General features: G+C 37.0%; 1 protein-coding gene across 2 annotated transcripts in view; it reads left to right on the top strand.

Moving 5' to 3' along the window:
- The window catches only part of AAGAB (alpha and gamma adaptin binding protein), a 49,538-nt gene that overhangs the window by 7,488 nt on the left and 21,213 nt on the right, over positions 1-20,837 (top strand). For both annotated transcript variants that reach the window (XM_081290309.1, XM_081290310.1), the window contains exons 2-5: positions 8,883-9,073; positions 9,201-9,297; positions 9,587-9,676; positions 12,814-12,897. In XM_081290309.1, coding sequence (XP_081146435.1) covers positions 8,883-9,073; positions 9,201-9,297; positions 9,587-9,676; positions 12,814-12,897 — 462 coding nt within the window. The remainder of the gene's footprint in view (positions 1-8,882; positions 9,074-9,200; positions 9,298-9,586; positions 9,677-12,813; positions 12,898-20,837) is intronic.

A 20,837-nucleotide genomic window follows, 5' to 3' on the forward strand; every position in this document is an offset into this window, starting at 1 on the left:
ACAAAGATGTTGTGTCCGCCGAGAACTAAAAAATAAATATTAAAAAAAAATTCTCTCTCTCTCTCTCTCTCTCTCTCTCTCTCTCTCTCTCTCTCTCTCCTCTCTCACTCTCTCTTAAAAAAAAAAAAAGAGTATCTGTGGATTGCGGGCTGAGTTCTGTTCTCTTCTTAGCCATCTAACTTAAGTAAGTCAGCTTCATTCCACAGTGTTGTTACATGTGCCGTTCATTGTTCTGGAAACCTAAACTAGGTACCTCAGTCATCTACATCATTGGTAAAACGAGTGCATTTTCTCTTGACTTCCATGGTTTTTTAGTAGCCTCATGGAGATTATAATTAAATCCTGTTTTAATGTGTTTACAGAGTTGTGCCACCACTATTACAATGTGATTTTAGAACCTTTGTATCACCCCAGAAGGAAACCTGTGCCTATTTGCAGTCTCTCCTCATTCCCACCCTCTGCTCCAGGGCACCATTAATGTTCTTTCTTTATAGTACTTTTTTTGCCTTTTCTGGACATTTCATATAAATGGACTCATATAATATGTGGTCTTTTGTGTCTAGTTTCTTTTAGCATAATGTTTTAGAGGTTCATCCATATTATAGCATGTACTTCATATTCCATTTCATGGATATGTTGTACCACATTGTGTTTATCCATTCAACTGTTGAGGGACATTTGGGCTGTTTCTACTTTCTGGCTATTATGAATAATGCTGTTGTGAACATTCTTGTACAACTTTATGTGTAGACATATGTTTTCATGTCTCTTGGGTAGATGCCTAGAAGTGGAATTGTTGGGTCATATGGTAAGTTTATATTTAATATTTTAAGAAGCTGCCAAACTGTCTCTCAGAGTGGCTGTACCATTTTACATTTCCATCAGCAATGTATTGAAGGTTGCAGTAACACTTGTTATTGTCTGCGTTTTGATTGTAGCTCTTCTAGTAAGTGTGAAGTATCTGATTGTGGTTTTGATTTGCCATTCCCTAATAACTAATGATATTGAGAATTATTCTGTGTGCATGTAGTCCATTCATTTCTTTTTTGATGGAAGGTCTATTCATTTTTTTTGCCCATTTTTAATTTTTTTATCTTATTATTTTGAGAGTTCTTTATATCTTTGTATAATTTATATGGATTTATAATTTTCATTTTTTCCCAGTTTCTTATTTTGGTTTTGAAATGCAAGTCTTTAATTTTGACAAAGTCTGGCTTATCATTTTTTCTTTTTTCATGATCTTTTGTGTATTGCCTAGCAATGATTTTGCCCCTCTTGAAGGCTTTCGGAGGCTGGGACTTTGGATTTGTTATCTTTTTGACATTCGCCAGTGGACCAAATGTGTTTTCAGACTTTGAGTACAGGGGCTACAGTGTAAATATTCTTTATGAAACTTACTCTGTTTTGGAAAATTCATCTTGGACATGCTTTTCTTTCAGAGTAAATTAGTGTCTGCTGCAGAAATTGTCATTCCGAGTAGATGTTGAGATTTCTTGTAAGATTTTATTGTGATGTTGATTTGTTTATGAGAAATTACCATTTGAATATAAAAATATTTCATGTCACAATTGTCCTGTTTAGGTTTTATACAGTAATTTTTCCAGAAAACTAACATTTATAGATTATTTTCAAAGTACCTAAGGTTAATTGCCAAATAATTTTTATGGCTAATAATCAAAAAAGGCATGAGATAGATTATATCAGAAATAGATTTTATCAGTTCAAGTAGTTATGGTGCCAGCTGTAATGACTAGTTCTGGTTCTATGAGAAAGACTAAAACTAACTTTGCATTCCAGAACTCCACAAGGTTTCTCCTTTAGATCAGTGTTTCTCAGCTTCCACACTGTTGACATTTGGGGTCAGTTGTGGGGCTGTTTTGGTCATTGTAGAATGTTGAGCAGTTTCTTGGCCTCTACTCAGTTAGATGTGAGTAGCATCTCCCTACTTGTGACAATTAAAAAAATAAATAAATAAACCCCCAAACTCAAATGCTGGCTTGTGGCTTTTTGGGAGGCAAAATCATATACTCACAGAGAATCACAGCTTTAGATATGTATGTAGAACTACAATTTTGAATAGGTAATAGTAATAGAATTCAAAGAAGTTTCCTCTCCTTCCCCAAATTGGGTCAGAATTGTCCAGGGCATGTGTCATTGGAGTTGAAAGTGATCTTTGCAGACAACCCATAAAACTTAGAGGCTGATAGTTTCTGCTTGACCCTCATAAAACATTACATGGTGTCTCTCTCCCTCGTATGAGTGTCTTCACATTCTTGTTTACGTATTTCTCCTTGAGTTGTGAGATCCTCCAAAAGGCAAGCGGAGACCATATACATGCTTACACACATAGATATTTTAAAATGAAGCTGAGGACCAATCCCAGATGACTATTGGGAGAAAGTAAACTTGAAGAAAAGAAAAAGGACTGAATTCTAGATAGGGAAGAGGGGAGGGAGGGTAAGGGAGGAGGCAGGGGATTAGCAAGAATGGTAGAATGTGATGGACATTATTATCCAAAGTACATGTATGAAGACACGAATTGGGTGTCAAACTATTTTATATATAAACAGAGATATGAAAAATCGTGGTATATATATGTAATAAGAATTGTAATGCAAAAAAGTACATGTATAAAGACATGAATTGGTATGAACATACTTTATATACAAAGATATGAAAAATTGTGCTGTATATGTATAATAAGAATTGTAATGAATTCCGCTGTCGTATTTAAAAAAATAAAATCAATATTAAAAAAAAAAGAAAAAGGACTGGGTTGGATTTCCTCTGCTTCAACTTTTGAAACTTTTCCACTGTAATACACTGTGTTATAAAAAGCCCAAGAGCCTGTGGAAATGTAACCAGAGAGAAGGGGTGTGTCAGAGAGAGGTAATGAAATGTTGTAAGCAAAGCAGAATCTCTGTACTCTTGCTTAGTCAGTGTGTGCTGCTTTACCTCAATCTAGTTATACTTCCCCCAGCAAATCAGTGCCGCTCCAGCTATCAGTGCTCCCAAAGACTGAAACAAACACTGTGTGTACTTGCCCCCAGAAGCTGGGCTATGGTTACCCAGGGACTCCCAGATAGGAATTTCCTGGCATTTGTCTGTGTAAAGTCCCAAATCTAACATTGCAGTTTTAACCTTTAAATGCCACACAGACTTCCAGGGCCTTTACATTGCAGCACGGTGGTCTGCTCTTAGTCTGTGGGAGTCATCTGTTGGTTACAATAACTGCTGCGAAGCATTCCACAAAGCAGCATCTACACCTGTCGTACTATGACAGTCCTTTTTCAGTTTAAGCCCTGACAATTGAAAAGAAAAACTGGCGGGCTGGGGATGTGGCTCAAGCGGTAGCGTGCTCGCCTGGCATTTGTGCGGCCGGGGTTCGATCCTCAGCACCACATACAAACAAAGATGTTGTGTCCGCCAATAACTAAAAGAAATAAATATTAAAAAAAATTCTCTCTCTCTCTCTCTCTCTCTCTCTCTCTCTCTCTCTCTCTCTCTCTCTCTCTCTCTCCCTCCCTCCTTTCTCCTCTCCCTTTAAAAAAAAAAAAGAAAGAAAAACTGGCGAAGGCATATTTTAGGGGGTGATTGGGGCTGGAAGAGAGAGGCCGGAGCAACTTGAAGGAAGGGTTTTTCTTGGTTATAGTGTTTTCTATTAACCCTCTTCAGCGAGGTCCTCACCTACCCTGGAGTCAGGAGTATGTCATGCATCAACAAACAAAAGGGAGAAGGAATGGACCTTACTGAGGCCCTTCTCTGTGCTCAGCACCTGTCCTTTCTTACACGTTTTCACTTAATCACAACTGTTTGAGGAGTGTTTTTGTCTCCCTTAGAGGGATGGGACATAGGACTTGCCAAGGGCCAACATTCCCATGCGGGTCTGTCTAACCCTGGGTCTGGGCTGCTGTTTTCTGTGGCCTTTTTCCCTTCTGATTAATGCTGTCTTCACAGAGGGGAGGCAGAGCAACTTTGTGTCTTCAGGAGAGTAGATCCCATGAAAGACACTTGTAAAGGGAGTGGGGTGTTGTGATCCTTGGCAGTAAAAGCAATTTCAGTTTGAAAAAGAATGAAACTAACTTTGTATTCTCAGAAGAGTGCTGTTTTCCTGGAAAGATCATCTTGATTTATGGTGGAAGCTGTCTTCCCTCAGAACATAGGAAATATGATTAACCGCTAGACAGCTTCTCTTTACAAAGCTCTTGATTAGTTAAGTGTACATTAATTCTGTTGGGATTAAAAGTGTTCTTAATTATTTTATTGCTAAAGGAGATGTGAAAAATTCAAACACAGTATCAATATACTTAGTTTAAAATGCACTTGTCATTTTTGGCTGAAATGCTGCAAGGACAGAGGAGGGGTAAAATAAGAGGGGTGTGTGTGTTCGTTTATGCATGCACAGGAAAGTGGATATTTGTGGTGGTTTGGAGAATTTACCTTAAGTCTGCTTCCTTATTCATGATAAAAACCCCTTATTGAATATGAACAATCAAAAGCTTAGCTGCCTCTTTTCTTTGGTTTGCTTACCAAATTGGCACTCTCTTGAAAGGAATATGAGGCTAAACGGGAACAGGACAAAGTTGGGCAAGAGGAAGAAGGAAGTGTTGGGTTACTAAACTGAAATGTTGCCTTGGCATACAGCTCCCTTCAAATCCTGTGTATGTTTCTTTTCAATAACTTATTCTGTGGCATCATATGGGAAATAAATTCACCAAGGAAGCGGGAAGATAGGAGATGCTGGATAATTGATGACTGTAGAAGAACAGTTTCTCAAACAGGGAAAGAGGTTTATATTTGCATTTAGAACTGGGGGAAAGATCTACACTTGCTACTAGAACTGGGTGGAAATGTAACTTGTTACATAAAAGCACTGCAAATTAACTACTTTAAGCTGTGAAACCAAGTGTGTAATAAGAGACCTGGCAATTAATCACCTAGTATTTGTCTCTTAACAAATTATGTATTACAGCTCCACCAGGTGGCTGCCAACAGTGGGAATGAGACAGGCTGACCTCCACCAGGAGAGTGAAGCCGTTTTTTTAATTGATTTGTATGTGGTAGGAAGGACAAATCACAATTCAGTACAATGAAGGGCAAGGAAGGGAGATCATAGCACGTTTCTCTAGGAAGTCAGTATGGTAACAACAAACCGTAGAAAGCACAGCAAACCTCGAAAATCATTGGGACTCCTTTGACATAAATAACTGAATGCCATAAACAGTTTTCTTATGGGTTAATTGTCCTGAGGGTTCATTTGTAATGGTACCTCCATTTTGGATATTGTTTTTAGTGGCCCTAAAAGGACAGAGGATACTCTAGGTCCAAGGGTTAGTTTTCGGTGTGACAGATGTTTGAGAGTGATCCAGCTCATATGTTGAGTATTGTAACCAGGTGGTGCAGTAGGAAAGAGCGCTGATGACCTGACACTGGTTTTAGGCTCTGCTCCTTTTAGGCAAGTGGTTTCTTTTTTCTGACCCTCAGTTTTCTCATCTGGGAAATGAGTGAGTTATACTAGCTGATCTCAAAACTTAGCCATGTGCACAAGCATTTGGTGATTTTGTTTTAATTTGGGAAAGAATAAATTTGTTAAGCATTTGAAGCTAAATAAAAAAGACAAGGGAGGAAAATGATACTTAATGTAGACATTTACATTTACATTTTTACAATTAAACTCTACATTAAGATATTGATAATGGGAATTAGAATGAGTCAGTCTTCACTCCTCTCTCCCTGGTTCTAATATGGCACACAGATGTGATAATAAAGTCCATATGCAGCTTCACTCAAAGTATCTGATTAGACATAAAATGTTAAAAACGAAAAAGAAATCTGATAAGTGAATTGAGCTATCAACTTATTTTAGGCAGTACAGAGAATAAAACAAAACCCACCCAGCTACTAAAATGTGGAGTTCATTTTCCCAATTTATTGGTTCTATTTCCATCTGGGTTTAAAGAAAGGAGAAAGCACTGCTGCTTTTTTTTTTCTTCTGTTTCTTTTTTAAGACTTTATTTATTTATTTATTTTAAAAAGCTTTATTGAGATATAATTCACAAGCTGTGCAGTTCACCCATTTAAAGTATACCATGCAGTGCTTCTTAGTGTGCTCACAGAGCTGTACAGCCTCCACTATGGTCATTTTAGAGCATTTCATCTCCCCAGAAAGAAATTCCATGACAATTAGTAATCATTCTCCACCACCCTCCATCTTCTCTTTCCTAGCTCTAGTCTCAGGCAAATTGGTCTATCTTCTGTCTCTGTTTACCTATTCTGGGCTTTTTTTTTTTCTTCTAAACATTCATCCTACCTAACTGTAATTATATACCCTTTAACCAACATCTCCCAAGCACCCCTTCCCACCCCACCACCCCAACTTCTGGTATCCATCATTGTACTCTCCTCTTCTATGAGATCAACCTTTTTAGATTGCACATGTGAATGAGTTCATGCGGTGCTTGTCTTTTTGTGCCTAACTTATTTCAAACAGTGATCTTCAGATTCATCCACATTGTCTCAGTGCCAGGATTTCATTTTTTCTATGGCTGAATAGTACTCCATTGTGTATAGGTATTGTAATACATAAAATTTTTGTATTAAGAAATGGCTTGTTAAGTATCATGGAAAATTTAGACAATATAAAAGTGAAATTTTAAGAGCTCTGCATGACATTAGTTTCTTCTTTTGTATTTTAAGCATTCATAAGACAACCTAAATATTCTAATTATAGTAAGTAATTCACCCCTGGGTTTAATCCCCAGTACTCCAGAACAAAAAAAAACCCAAAACATAGTTTATACTTTTTTTTTTTTTTTTTTTTTTTGCGCTACTCTCCTTGGTTTACTTTGCCCTCTTCCATATGTGCTATTATCAGTATATCATGGTTTGAGTGCTGCCTGTGTGGTATTTGGCACTCAGAAACACGCCACATGTTGATAAGCCACCTGCTTTAAGTTTGAAATGTTAGCTTTGAATGTAATGTAGACTTTGATCAATGAATTTTTTTTAAAATGAGATGTTTATTTGAAAATGAAATCTTTGATTTTTAATAATTCATCTGTTCCTCTTGCTGAATTCCTATCTGAAGTTGTGGTGCTCCATTAGATATATATATAGCTGATTGCTATGGAATTGATTGACACTAAATAAAAGATTATGACTTTAGGTAGAAATGAAGCAGGAAGAACTGCTAATTTCTTAGAGCCGAGAAAAGAGATCAGAATTTCAAATATGGGCACAGACCTGTTCATTTAAGAATAACAATTCTGATTTTGGTGAAAATTCTGATTTTTTTTTTTTACTAGTTTTTTTTAATTAGTTTTACAATAGCCTTATATCTAAGGTAAAATCTCAAATACATTTTAAATTTAATTATTTTTTTAGAAACAGGCCTTCAATTTTTTAGTAGTTCCTCCTATGTAATGAAACTTCACTAACAAAAATGATACATGTGTGTACTTTCAAGCTCATACATTCACACATTTGTATATTATTACATGTTATTCCTAGCAGTCGTCTGGGCTGAATGATTTCTCCATGTCTTTATACCAAAGAAAAATGATGGGAGCTTTCCAAATGTGTAATCTAAGCTCTGGAATTTAAAATTTAACTTGTAGTTTTCAGTGTCATGGTAATTATGAGTTTGAGGCACATTTTACATGTTCATTTTTGTTTGCTTTGAAAAGGAGTTTTTGTCCATTTTTCTTTGTTTTCTTTTTTAAATTTTTTTATTCTGATTTGTTACATATGACAGCAGGATGCATTACAATTCATATTATATATCTAGAGCATAAATTTTCATCTCTCTCCTTGTATATTAAGTATATTCACACTATTCGTGTCTTTTTCATACATGTATTTAGGGTAGTGATGTCCATCTCATTCCACCATCTTTTTTACCCCCTTGCCTCCTCCCTCCACCTCCTTCCCCTTTGCCCTGTCTGCAGTTTGTCTAATCTTCCCATGCTCCCCCTCCCAACCCCACTATGAACAGCTCTGGTGGCATGCCATTTTACTCATTTTCCACATCTGCATAAAATAGAGATTGTGGGTATGGGTATGTGGAATGGGAGTTGGGATTAGAACAATTACTAATGTCTCTTCCAGTTCTAAATATTGTATGATATGATGGAAGCAAAATGCTTCAGTGGTTTCATGATCACATCTCTATATTAATTTGTTCATCATTGACTTGTCTTCTATGAAGGTTTCCTATTTTATCTGTGCTGCACATGGATTTCTGAAAAATTTGATTATAATCTAAAACATTTAACTTACTTGCTTTTCTTGCTTTTTATACATTTGAAATTTGCCAGAGGTGTCTTCATCAAATAAAAGTTTGCATTGGCTATCAAAGTCTGAATAAGCCTGAATACAAAATGGAGTTGGGATCATTTATCAGTTTCTATTCTTTTGTTCCATTAATTGAATTAATGTCTAAGCATTTATCCCAAGGAATATATGTAGCTCTTACATTTTATTAGTAGCATAGCATTAATCTTTCTTCCTTTTAGCAGGCAATAACTACAAAAAATTGAAAATTCTTATAATCTTTCACCTCACATGAAATACTCAAGCAATAAAATAAATGCAGCTGTCATTCTTTCTCTTCTGTTTGCCCTTTTCTGAGTATTTAATTAGATGACTGTTTAGACACATGGTTTTTGAGTTCTTAAAAATGAAAACCGGTGGCTTAAACTATGTTACCATTACTTTATAATCAAATGATTACAGAAGAGAATATTTAATAAATGCAGGGCCTTTAGAATCCTACTATAAAGGGAAGCAGCCTAAGTACCAGATTAATTTGGTATCTTGTTGAGAAAAGTGACCAGTGTATGTAAACTTGTACTTCCCATGCTAATGTTTTTTCATTTCTTTAGATATCCTTGGAACAGAAGATCTTCTTGTAGAAGCGACTTCCAATGATACTGTGAGGTTTTATCCCTGGACCATTGATAATAAATACTACTCTGCAGATATCAATCTATGTGTGGTGCCAAATAAATTTCTTGTCACTGCCGAAATTGCGGAGTCTGTGCAGGCATTTGTGGTTTACTTTGACAGCACACAAGTAAGACTTTGTTTTTCCATGGAGCCTTGAATAAGAAATTATCATATGCCTTTTTTCCCCTTGTGCATTTCCTGTGAGTTCTTTTAATGTCTCTTTTTCTGTTTGTGTTTGGTTTTGCTCCCTCTAGAAGTCAGGTCTTGACAGTGTCTCCTCATGGCTTCCGCTGGCAGAGGCATGGTTACCTGAGGTGATGATCTTGGTCTGCGACAGAGTGTCTGAAGATGGTGAGGCCCTCAGCTGAGTAGTGGCACATGTTTGCTGTTCCTTGCAGTCAGAGAATACCTGTACTCTGAGTTTAGAGCAGCACATCTCTTAGGACTTTGTTAGAATCTTGCACTGTTTACCTTGTTTTAAAAGAATGGATAATTAGGGGTTAAGAAATCATTTTCTTTATATTACTCAATTCTAGATTTCTTGAATATTCAACATTGACGTTGAGGGGAAAACATTTGAGATTTGTGTAGGGTATTCATGTTTTAATTTACTAATAGCTTGTTCTGCATATCATTTTAGGAGTAAACAGACAAAAAGCTCAAGAATGGTGCATCAAACATGGCTTTGAATTGGTTGAGCTTAGTCCAGAGGAACTGCCTGAGGAGGATGGTGAGCTTTTTTGTGTTAGTAGAAAACATGCGTTTGGATTGAGATATCAGAGATTATTTTATTCCGGGGAAGAAAAATCACAGTGAAACTGAAGAAACACTATTTTCTTCCAGCTATTTGAAAAGATTTGAGCAAAATCCAGTGGTGTAGTCTTATTAATAATGTAATAATTCATTGGTTTGTTTATTACTCATTTTAGGACTTTGAAAATGTTGGTGGTGGTGGTTGTTTTTTTTTTTTAAAGAGATGACCAGTAAAGGATTTCTACCTAAAATCATTGTCATTTCCCCATTCTCTTATTGTTCTCTTCTGACAAAAGGAGGGTTAGACCTATAGTCGTAGGTAGAGTTTATGTTCTTTCTTTAGAATTCATAACAAGCTAAGGTCGAATCTACAGAAATATTGTGGGGGTGGGGCATGTCAGACCTATTTGTATATCTTTGAAACACTTGAAACCAAAAATAAATCCAGAATACTCCCCCCCCCCCCCCCCGGGTAGCTCTGCATTACCTGCCTTCTGCTGTCTGTATCTTCTGTTTCTTACCTCCTTCTTCCTGCTCCCCTATTTCTTTTTTCTTCTTTTTCCTTCCAAATAAGCTGTTGTGGGATCTACGAAGATAAGACAGATTTTGGTCCCCCAGAACCTTATAAGGTGGTACCAAAGATAAAATGTATACAAGTAATTGAATTACGAAGTGGAGTGTCATAGGTATTAAAAAAAAAAACAAAAAAACTGGTGCTGTAATATTTCAGAGGTGGAAGAGATTGTGTCTTTTTGGAAACTCAGGGAATGGTTGGTACCATGAACTCTCACATGTCAGCTTCTCCATGGGAAGAAGTAGAAAAGTTAACAAACTAGTTAGAGGATTGGTAGGGACTGGCATTGAGAAGGTGCCAGTTATTCCAGAAGACATTCTAGGCAACGGCAACCAATGTGAATTGAAACACTTAGCACATAAGCCCTCATTACGAGAAGTAAGTGTGTGTGTGTGTGTGTGTGTTTATTTGTGGTGCATGTGATTGAACCCATGGCATCATGTATGCTAAGCAAGCACTCTACCACTGAATTACACTCCCAGCCTGAAGCCTAATTTAGTTTATAAAAAATTAAAAATATCTTTCTATTTTCTGGCTTAGTTAGAATTTTTCCAAAATGGCTGTTATCGCCAGAGAAGAAAAGAACAAAAATGAAATAAAAGGCATATTTTGATTTCTGTACGTTTTAAAGAATATTGGAAATAAGCAAGTACAATTTTTCCTTCTGTGTTTTTTAGATTCCCTAAAACTTGTGCCCAGCTTCACGTATGTGAGCATGTATGTCATCTTTTATTTCTAGCACTAGAATTTTCTTCGTGTTGTTGGGAGTCAGTATTTGACTGTTATCATTTTGGAATCTCTGCTCCTTTATACCACTGTTCTTTTCCTTTCCCTTTGTTTGAACAGTGTTCTTGTATTAATTTAGCTTAATCTTTTTTTAATATTTATTTTTTAGTTATAGTTGGACACAATACCTTTATTTTATTTGTTTTTATGTGGTGCTAAGGATCAAATCCAGGACTTTGTACATGCAAGGCGAGTACTCTACCACTGAACCACAGCCTCAGCCCTAATTTAGCTTAATCTTAAAATAAATTTTTAGACATGTCATCATTAGGTAAGGTAATAAAAACTTTTCTAGAATTTTTAAATACAAACTGTTCTCAAGCCTTATTCTCTTACCTTTTATTAGTAAGTATTACTCAGACATCCATATGACACTTTGTTTGTATTAAATTTCATCTTATTGGTTCTAGCTCTTCATTTTTGTTTCCTGAATTACAGTATTATTTTTTTCAAGAATTGAGTCATTCATAGTTAGAATAAACATGCCTCTTCATAGGAATGTTGATGGTAATAAACTCATCTTTGCAGAATATTTTCAGTTTAATCCTTACTGTATTTCTGTTAGAGTAGGTTGGTATTCTTTAAATGATTCATCAATCTCTAAGGCACTCACTGAGTGCCTGCTTTCTTTCAGGCACTATTTAGCACAGTGGGCATAATGAACTCAATAAGCTTGGTTCCTGTCCTCAAGGAGTTTCTAGTCTAAGGAGGAAAGTTATACCAGTGAGTCATCACTTTTAGTTCATCTTTCCTCTAGGAAAGATGTGCAAAGGATGGTGTCATCTCTCCTTTTTTTTTTTTTTTTTTTTTGAGGATAATATAAGCGATTAGCCCTTGATCAGATAGTTATTAAGTGATGGAGTTGGGGCTCAAATTCGGATCTTCTGACTTCTGATTTTGTAGTCTTCTTGTTAAACTTCCCAGCGTCATGCCAGGGCACTAGAGGCAGATTGTGTTTGAACTATTCTGCAGACTCTTTCCTTTCAACCCTGTGAAAACTGTTTCTGCCATTGCTTTCCACATTCAGTCAACATCTGAATGATCTCTTTCTCCTTTATACACAGTGAAACTTAATTTGTAGCTCAGAATACCGCTGTATTGTTAGCATGCTAACTGGGATCAAGGCCTGTTATTTTAGGTAGGATCCATATAATTCTAGTAGCAAATAGTACTAGTACTAAATTAATTTTTTTAAAATAACCCATTGCCTGTTTCTTACACTTAGGGTTATAGTAAATTCACTTTTTACTTTAAGTTCTTTTCTCTGATCAAGAGGTTATTTCTTAGATAGAGATACTATTTATTATTCTATGGTTCCCAATGGAAGGCAGAGCATTTGCAGTGTGTTATAGTGTGCTGAAAATTCCATCCTGTCTACAGAAAACTCATTCTGCATAGATAACTGAGATTCATTATCTGTTGTACTTTCCCAGGATTATGGAAACTTAGATCCTTAGGAGAATATGAGTTGATTTCACTGGTGAGGCAATAGGGAGGACTTTATTATTTAACTGTTATGTTTTTTGTTTAATTATTTTAGTTTGTAGAATATCCCTATCAGGAACTCTTGAGTTTGTATTTGCTATATTTCTTTTCCTGTTATACAAGTTAAATGTGAGGGAACAACTGAATAAGCAAGATAATTATGCCATAGTTATTGAAAATATGGCTTTGGGGATATCTAGATATACATGAATGTATATGAAGGTACATATAAGTGTGTATATTAATATATATGTTTTTCCCCCCTGAAGATGACTTCCCTGAATCTACAGGAGTAAAGCGAATTGTCCAAGCTTTGAATGCCAATGTCTGGTCCAATGTGGTGATGAAGAATGGTAAGTAACTTGGGTCTGAAGGTAATCCTCCCATTTGTTTTAAGTTTTAAAATTTTTGGATATATGTGGAGTAATTAGAGTATAATATTTGTTTCAGTTCTCAAATCCAAGTTGAAGGAAGAGCCAAAGGTAGCATTTCTGGGGATTTAAAACATATGTTTAATAGTTATTTCAGTAAGCCTTTAGAGGTTACCTAAAATAAGCCTAGCATTGTTTTTTGGCTTTAAGAATAACCTAAAATTATAAGACATGGACTTTATCCTTGAGGAGCTCCTAGTCACCACGTGCCGGGCAGTCTGTGGTGAGCGCAGAATGGCTGCTGCAGGCAGTAGTGCATAGTCAGAGCTGTGGCTCTGGGGTTAGACATGGACATAGAGACCTTCAAGGACAATGTGGGTTCTGACATTGTGAGAACACTGGATGATCAAGGTTTGAGTTGTTAAAAGAGAAGAATGACAAGTGAGGAGGAAGCATGGCCTCAAGAATAATGGTTATACATTCTAGGGTCAGGAGGAAAATCTCACCTAACAATCAGAGTTAACTTAGAGGCCTGAATGCTAGGCAAGAGGATTTGAGCTTTTTCCTATAGGAAATGGTGAGTCATTGGAAACTTTTTAATAAGGGAGTGGTGCAAAGTTGGCGTCTTTGAAAGGTTAATGTTATAGTGGTATGCAGGAAGTTTTGCAGTGGAAGGAGGTAGAGTAGAATTAGGGAGACCAGAGCTGTGGTAACAGCTCACGGGTGAAATGTTAGGGCCTTTGGTGATGTGGCCATGGCATGGAAGGCCAGATCTGAAATGTAGTCTGAAGGTAGTAGGCTAGTTGGCCCACAGTAGCTTCTGTAGTCTGCATTAGTTTGCTGTGGCTGCGATAACAAGTACCACAAACTGCATGGCTTAGAACAACAGGCAGTTAGCCAGGCACAGTAGCACATGCCTGTAATCCCAGCTACTCAGAAGGCTGAGGAAGGAGGCTTGCAAGTTCGAGTCCAGCTTCAGCAACTTAGTGAGAACCTGTGTCAAAATAAAACAAAAGAAAAAGAGGGTTGAGGATGTAACTCAGTGGTAAAGTACCCCTGGGTTCCATCCAGAGTAACCCCCCCCCAAAAAAAAAAAGAATAACTGTGATTGCCTTAGAGGTTTGAAATCCAAAATCAAGGTGTCAGAAAAGCCGTACTCTTAGTTCCTTGGCTTGTGACAGCATAATTTCAGTCTTCTTGTGTGCTGTGTTCTTCTGTGTCAATTTCCCTTTATACAAGGCCAGTTATCATTATTGAGTTAGGGTTCCACCCTACCGCAGTCCAACTCCATTTTAAATGGTTACTTCAGAATTCACCCTGTGTCTAAATAGGTCATATTCTGAGGTACCAGAGGTTAGGACTTCAACATATGAATTTTGAGAAAATATAGTTCAATCCATGATATAGTCATGAGGAGTTGCTGCCTGCAGAGTATTTTTCTCTTGTGTAGCTCTTGGCTGCTCAACAAATTTGCAGTCTTAGGTGTAGCACTACAAAAGGGAGTGAGAAAAATCATTTTACAGTGAGCCTACTTCATCTTCCTGAGATAAAGGGTCAAATGATTAATCAATTTTGTAGATATCAAATATTTCATCTCAATTTTTGGTAGATAGGGTGTTAAGTGAGTTTAGGGCTCTTAAATTGTTTAATCTAATGCTTGTCATTGTTGGAGAAGCTCCTCCTGGCATAATGTAGTACTCCTTACTTTTCTTCACCTTGTCCTTCCCCCTTTGTACGGAGAATCTGACATGTCTGTTAAATTGAATTGCAAAGATATTAGGTTGTATTGCCATAACAATCAAAAGTACATCCTAGTAGATCTGGAAGGAATAAGGAGATTTTAGCTTGTGATGATGTCCCTGTTTCCAAGGACTTACTCCTTATTCATTCAGCAAGTCCCTGTTGATCATTTACCATAGTGAGGCATTGCTCTAGACTTATCTACACTGTAAAAATAAGTTTTAGATATGGTACATAAACTGGAACAATTTAGAATAAAATTATATTTAGTGGTGCTTGTTGTATTTATAGAACTAGTTTCAGAAAAGCTTATTTGGTGTCAGTTGTTTTTTGAAAAATCTGACCCCCAAGTTTATATATTAAAGAAGTAATGCCTTGTGGTTTATGTTTGTGACTGTACAATAGGCCCTCAGTATTTATGGGTTCTGCTTCCTTGGATTCAGCCAATCACAGATTGAAAAAATTTGGAAAAAAAATGCATTTGTACTGAATATGCATATATTGTTTGTCATTATTCCTTGAGCAATATAGTATGAGTACTATTTATATACATTGAATACATTTTACTAGTTATTCTAAGTAATCTAGAGATGATTTAAGGAATATGGGAAGATGTGTGTAGGTTATATGCAAATTCTATGCTATTTTATATGAAGGGAGAGAAGTTAGAACCCTGACACATTGCTGGTGGGAGTATAAAGTGGTGCTGTAGCCACTTTAGAAAAGTAGTAGTGGTTCAAAAAGCTAAGGATAAAATATTGATAGAGTGATTCTATTCTTGATTATACTCAGGAACAAAAATGTATATACAGAAACTCATAACAGTATTATTCATAGTATCCAAAAAGGTGTAAACAACTGCTGAAAATGTGGTATGTCCATACAATGGAATGTTATATAACTATAAAAAAAACGAAGCAGAGATATGTGCTACAATGTGGCCAAACCTCAAAACCATTACTCTAAGTGCGAAAGGTCACACACAAGGGGTACATATTGTATGATTGCATTCATATGAAATTTCCAGAATAGTTAAATTCATAGAGATAAAAAGTAGACTAGAGGTTACCAGGAGCTGGTAGGAGAGGTTGCTAAAGATGTGAGATTTCTTGGGCTGGGGCTGTAACTTATGACAGAGCACTTGCCTTGCACATGTAAGCCACTGAGTTCGATCCTCAGTACCACATAAAAATAAACAAATAAAGACATACTGTCCATCTACAACTACAAAATTAAAAAAAAAAACATGCTTCATTATTAAAAAAAAAGATGTGAGATTTCTTAATTGGGTGATGAAATATTTTGGAATTAGATGGTGATGATGGTTGCACAATTTTGTGAATATACTGCACACCACTGAATCACTTTAAAATGTGATTTTGATATGTGAATAATATTAATAAAAAATAGAAGTAATACCACTAATTATGATAATGACAGTAGCAGAAGGGGTGGTGGCACTAATCATGCTAATAGCATACATACACCCACACCCATTATCTGTTTAATCCTCACAACATCCAGTATGAGCTAAACTCAAAGAGACCAAGTTATTACACCAAGGCCACATAGCTCATAGTTCTCAAACTTGTTTGCACTTTGAAATTGCCCCAGGGGAACTTTAAGAAACATTCTCTCAATTCTAGAGATTCTGAGTTAATTGGTATAGGGTGAGACCTAAACTCACAGATGTTTTAAATAACTCTCAGAGCCCTGATTTGAACTTCAACCTTTATGATTTTGAACTTTATACACTTAACTACTATAAAATTTATAAATTATTATATTGTAAGGAAGTTTCTCCCATACTGCTCTTTCTCCAAAGAATTAAGTGACAATTTCCACCCTAGCATTCCCCAGCTGTATGGCCTTAGGCAGATCTCATACTCTCTGGACTTTATTTTTAATCTGTAAAATGAGGCTTTCAACCCTGGCTGCATACCCAAATCATTTGGGAAGTTTTTTAAAACCTGTACTGTCTTGGTCTCCAGACCATTTATATTAGAAGGGAGGGACAGCTATAGTATTTTTTATAGTGTCAGGGATTCATGTGTGTGGCCATTATTGAGAACCACTGACACAAATGATAATCATCTAGTTCTCACTTGTAAGAGTCTGTACTTAATCCATGGAAGTACATTTGGCTTTTTTTTTTTTTTTTTTTTTTTTTTTTTTTTTTTTGTGGTACTCGAGATTGAACCCAGGGCCTTGTACATACATTGCAAGGCAGGCACTCTACCAACTGAGCTATGTCCCCAGCCCACATTGGCATTTTGAAAGCTGCATTAGCCTTAATTATATAAATTGACTCTAGGATTTGGGCCTGAGCAATCTGAAGGGTTGATTGCCATCAACTACAATGAGAAAGGTGTAAAAGAAAAAAATTTCTAGAGGTGGGATGACATATCAGTATTTCAGTTTGGCACATATTATGTTTGAGATGGCTACTAGAGTAACAAGTGGAGATGTCAGGTAGCCAGTTGGACAGAAGTGGAGTTTGGGAAGAGGGGTAATATATGGCATTTGAAACCTTGAGCTTGGGTGAGATTGCAAAGGGGGTAAGTGTGGTAGATGAAAAGGCCCAAGAACTCAGCCCAGGTATATCCCAACATAAGAAGACAGGGATCAGAGAAGGAACCTGCGAAGGAGACCCGGAAGAATGAATGGTGAGGGAGGAGAGCCAACTGTGTGGGGTCCTAGAGGCAAAAGTGAAGAGTGTTTGAAGGTGGAAGGAGTGGCTGGCTCTGCCAGATGCTGCTAATAGGTCAAGTAAGATGAGAACTGAGAGTTGACATTTGGATATGGTAATGTGGAGGTCATTAGTGACCTTGACGAGTAGTTGCCATGAAATAGCTTTAAGAAAGGGGACAGAAATCACAATTATTATAATGTGTTCTTGAAAATTTTTGCAGGGAAGAGAAGCAAGGAAGTAGGTGGGAGCTGGCCAGAAAAGAATGGTCAAGAATTATTATTTTTATTATTATTATTTTAAGAACAAGAGCAGCATGTTGGTAAGCTGATGGGAGAGACTCAGGAGGGAGTGAAAAGCTGATGAGGTAGAAGAGGAGACTTGCTGGAGGGATGCCTTTGAGTTGGTAGAGGGGACTGGCTCTGGTGTGTAAGTGGAGGGGCTGGCTCTGGGAAAAGGAAGAAGAAAATCAATCTGAAAGAGGCAGAAAAGGGAGTGCATGGATACAAATGTGGCTTGGGAGTCTGTGGATTCCCATTGTGTTTCTTCTGAGTGCCTCAGTATTCTCAGTGAAGTAGGAAGCCAGGTTCTCAACTGAGAGGGCAGGAGGTAGAAGTGTTAGGATTTGAGGAGAGAGGAAAAATGTAAAATAATCTTCTAGGAGAGTCAGTTAGCTTTAAGGGACCCGCTGGAAATTTAGTATTATAAATTTAAAGTGAGCTCAGGCAGCGTGTATGTCCATGCATGTGCCCATTCCTTAGCTTCCTTAAGCCTCAAGGCCACAGGCAGGGAGTAATCCTTGTGCTTTTACCAAGCAAGTTTATCACAGTAAGAGAGAGGCAAGGAATTTAGTTGGGTGCATGAGCGATTTAATTAATTAATTAATTATAAGGGTTGGTAATGGAATGGAAACTGGGTGAAGGGGAGAGAGAAAATCAGTGGGGAAGGGATCAATGACAGGTGGTAGTTTTTGGTTCTGGTAGTTGGGTTGAGGCATGATAGGAAAGGAGAGGGGGAGCTGGAAATGTTGGATGATGTAACAATTGAAGTGATTGAGGGATTGTAGCCATTGGTAATAATAAGTCCATGGGTGTGACCATGGGAATACATGGCTTAGCTAAGGTAGAGGACAACCTTGGTGCAGCAGGAATTCGATGAACTTCCAGATTGCTGGAAGGATCCTCTATGTGTATTGAAGTGTCAAAGAATTAAGAGAGGAGTAGCTAAAACTGTGAATACATAAGGGAATGGCTGGAAGGTCTGTTGGACGTCATAGGAAAGTGTCTAGATAGTTGTCTTTAAATAAAGCTAATCTGGGCTGGGGATGTGGCTCAAGCGGTAGCGCGCTCGCCTGGCATGCGTGCGACCCGGGTTCGATCCTCAGCACCACATACCAACAAAGATGTGTCCGCCGAGAACTAAAAAATAAATATTGAAAATTCCCTCTCTCTCTCTCTCTCCTCTCTCACTCTCTCTTTAAAAAAAAAAAATTAAAAAAAAAATAAATAAAGCTAATCTGTTTGAGAATATCAATAGGTTTTTATATTCAGCAGAGATTGTAGGAATAATTATAATTCTCAACTGAGACCCATTGGATGTGGGGAGATACATATCATATGTTACATACATCCTCTGAAGATGTTGATTTGCCTGGTTCCCATTGAGAAGTGCTTAACTGTTAAGCACTATTATCAGTGGGTGAGTAGGATGTGCCATTTCAGCTGCCCAACAAAGAAAACTTAGGAACTTCTGAGCTATTTTGTTTCATTCAGTATAGGAATGGCTTTCTTGGCATTCTTGTAGGATGACCATCTACCCTTTCTGGTTGAATGCTTTAAGTACTAGGTAGCTCAGTGCCTTGTAAAGTAGTTCTAGAAGCAGTTAATTGCATAAAGAAGTCAAAGAACTGTTCTGTTAATTCTCAGCAAATAGAATAACTTTTTGTGCTGGCATTTTGGGAAAAGAACATTTATTTTACTTTGTGTCATAATGCTGAGAAAATGATAAAATGATTAAAAATTGTGTCTGTCAAAGATGTATTTCCTCTGCTTCTACCCTTTTACTGTTAGCTTTCATTTTGATTTGCTTATTCTTCTGAGTTTTCCTAGTAGATGAAGAAAGTTCCTACAGACCTGGAAAACATTTAGCTCAGGGCAACTGAAGTGATAAAGGAGATGGGAATAATGGAATTATATAAAATAATAAAAGTGGTAAACTACAACTGAGAAGAAATGTCATTATAATCTGTATTATAGGGCATGTAAAAGGCACATAAGGATGTGATTTCTCAAATTCCAGATTGCTATAACTCAGGGACATTACGCAGAGCCTTTTTTTTTGGTACCAGGGATTGAACCCAAGGACGCTTAACCATTGAGCCACATCTCCTGCCCTTTTTATATTATATTTAGAGACGGGGTCTCACAGTTGCTTAGGGCCTTGCTAAATTGCTGAAGCTGGCTTTGAACTCGTGATCCATCTGTCTCAGTTCCCAAGCTACTAGGATTACAGGTGTGCACATCATGTCTAGCTCCCAAAGCTATTTTTTACTGAATGTACTGGCAGTAATTTATAGTGTACATTACGCTAAGAGATGATTCAGTCAGAAAGTCGTACGGTTCAAAGGCAGGCTATAACAAATTCTCGTGAATGACAGTTGACCTAATTCAAGTTGAGAAGGTAGTTGGCCTAAACTTTTGAGGCTGTTATCTTGAAAAACAATCATCATGCTTTTCTTCCCAGTATTTTTCTATGTGCTATTTTTTTCTACCAGGTCTTCTGCAGGTTAGGTTGGACCAGATCACATGTTCTTGTGTTTTAGAACTTAATACAGGGAATTGTTTTCTTTGACACAATGGTGAGTGTGAATTAGCCAGGGCAAAACGGTTAGAATGTAGCATATCCATGTGTGCATATGGAATGCTTCTTCCTGTTACAGGTGGCAGAAGAGAGGCCCAAGGGAGTAGAGGCAGCTTGCCATATTCACACAGTGAGGTAGTAGCTAAGGTAGGACCAGATGCCAGGTCTCCTGACTAGGAGTATTGTGTATTTTTCCATTACAGTGTGTTTGTTTACATTATTGTCTGTCAGAGAAATGAATACAATGGTTAAATACTACTCGGATTTCATGGGAAATATTGGCAGAGCCAGATGAGTTCATTGGCCCCAGAACTTCTATAGACCAGATACTCAGGCATGAGTAAGATTTTAATGGGACTGGTTAGAATTAATGATTATATCTGAGATTTTGGGCTTTTTTGCTTATTGTCTTTAAATAAATCATTCTATATAGTTTATGTGGATTGGTGTTAATATTAACCATATCCATTGTCTCTGAATTTAATCCAAAGTATAGTTAAAGCTCCTGGATAGTTAGTATAATAAATACTTATGAATTATTTGTGAGTGGGCAAAAAGTTTATTTTTGAATTATGTGGCTTGGAATCACATAAGATTATTATGAGATTATTATTTCTTCAGTTTGAGTTATGAC

This window comes from Spermophilus citellus, assembly GCF_964194105.1.
Source record: "Spermophilus citellus genome assembly, chromosome: 4".
Lineage (NCBI taxonomy): Eukaryota > Metazoa > Chordata > Mammalia > Rodentia > Sciuridae > Spermophilus > Spermophilus citellus.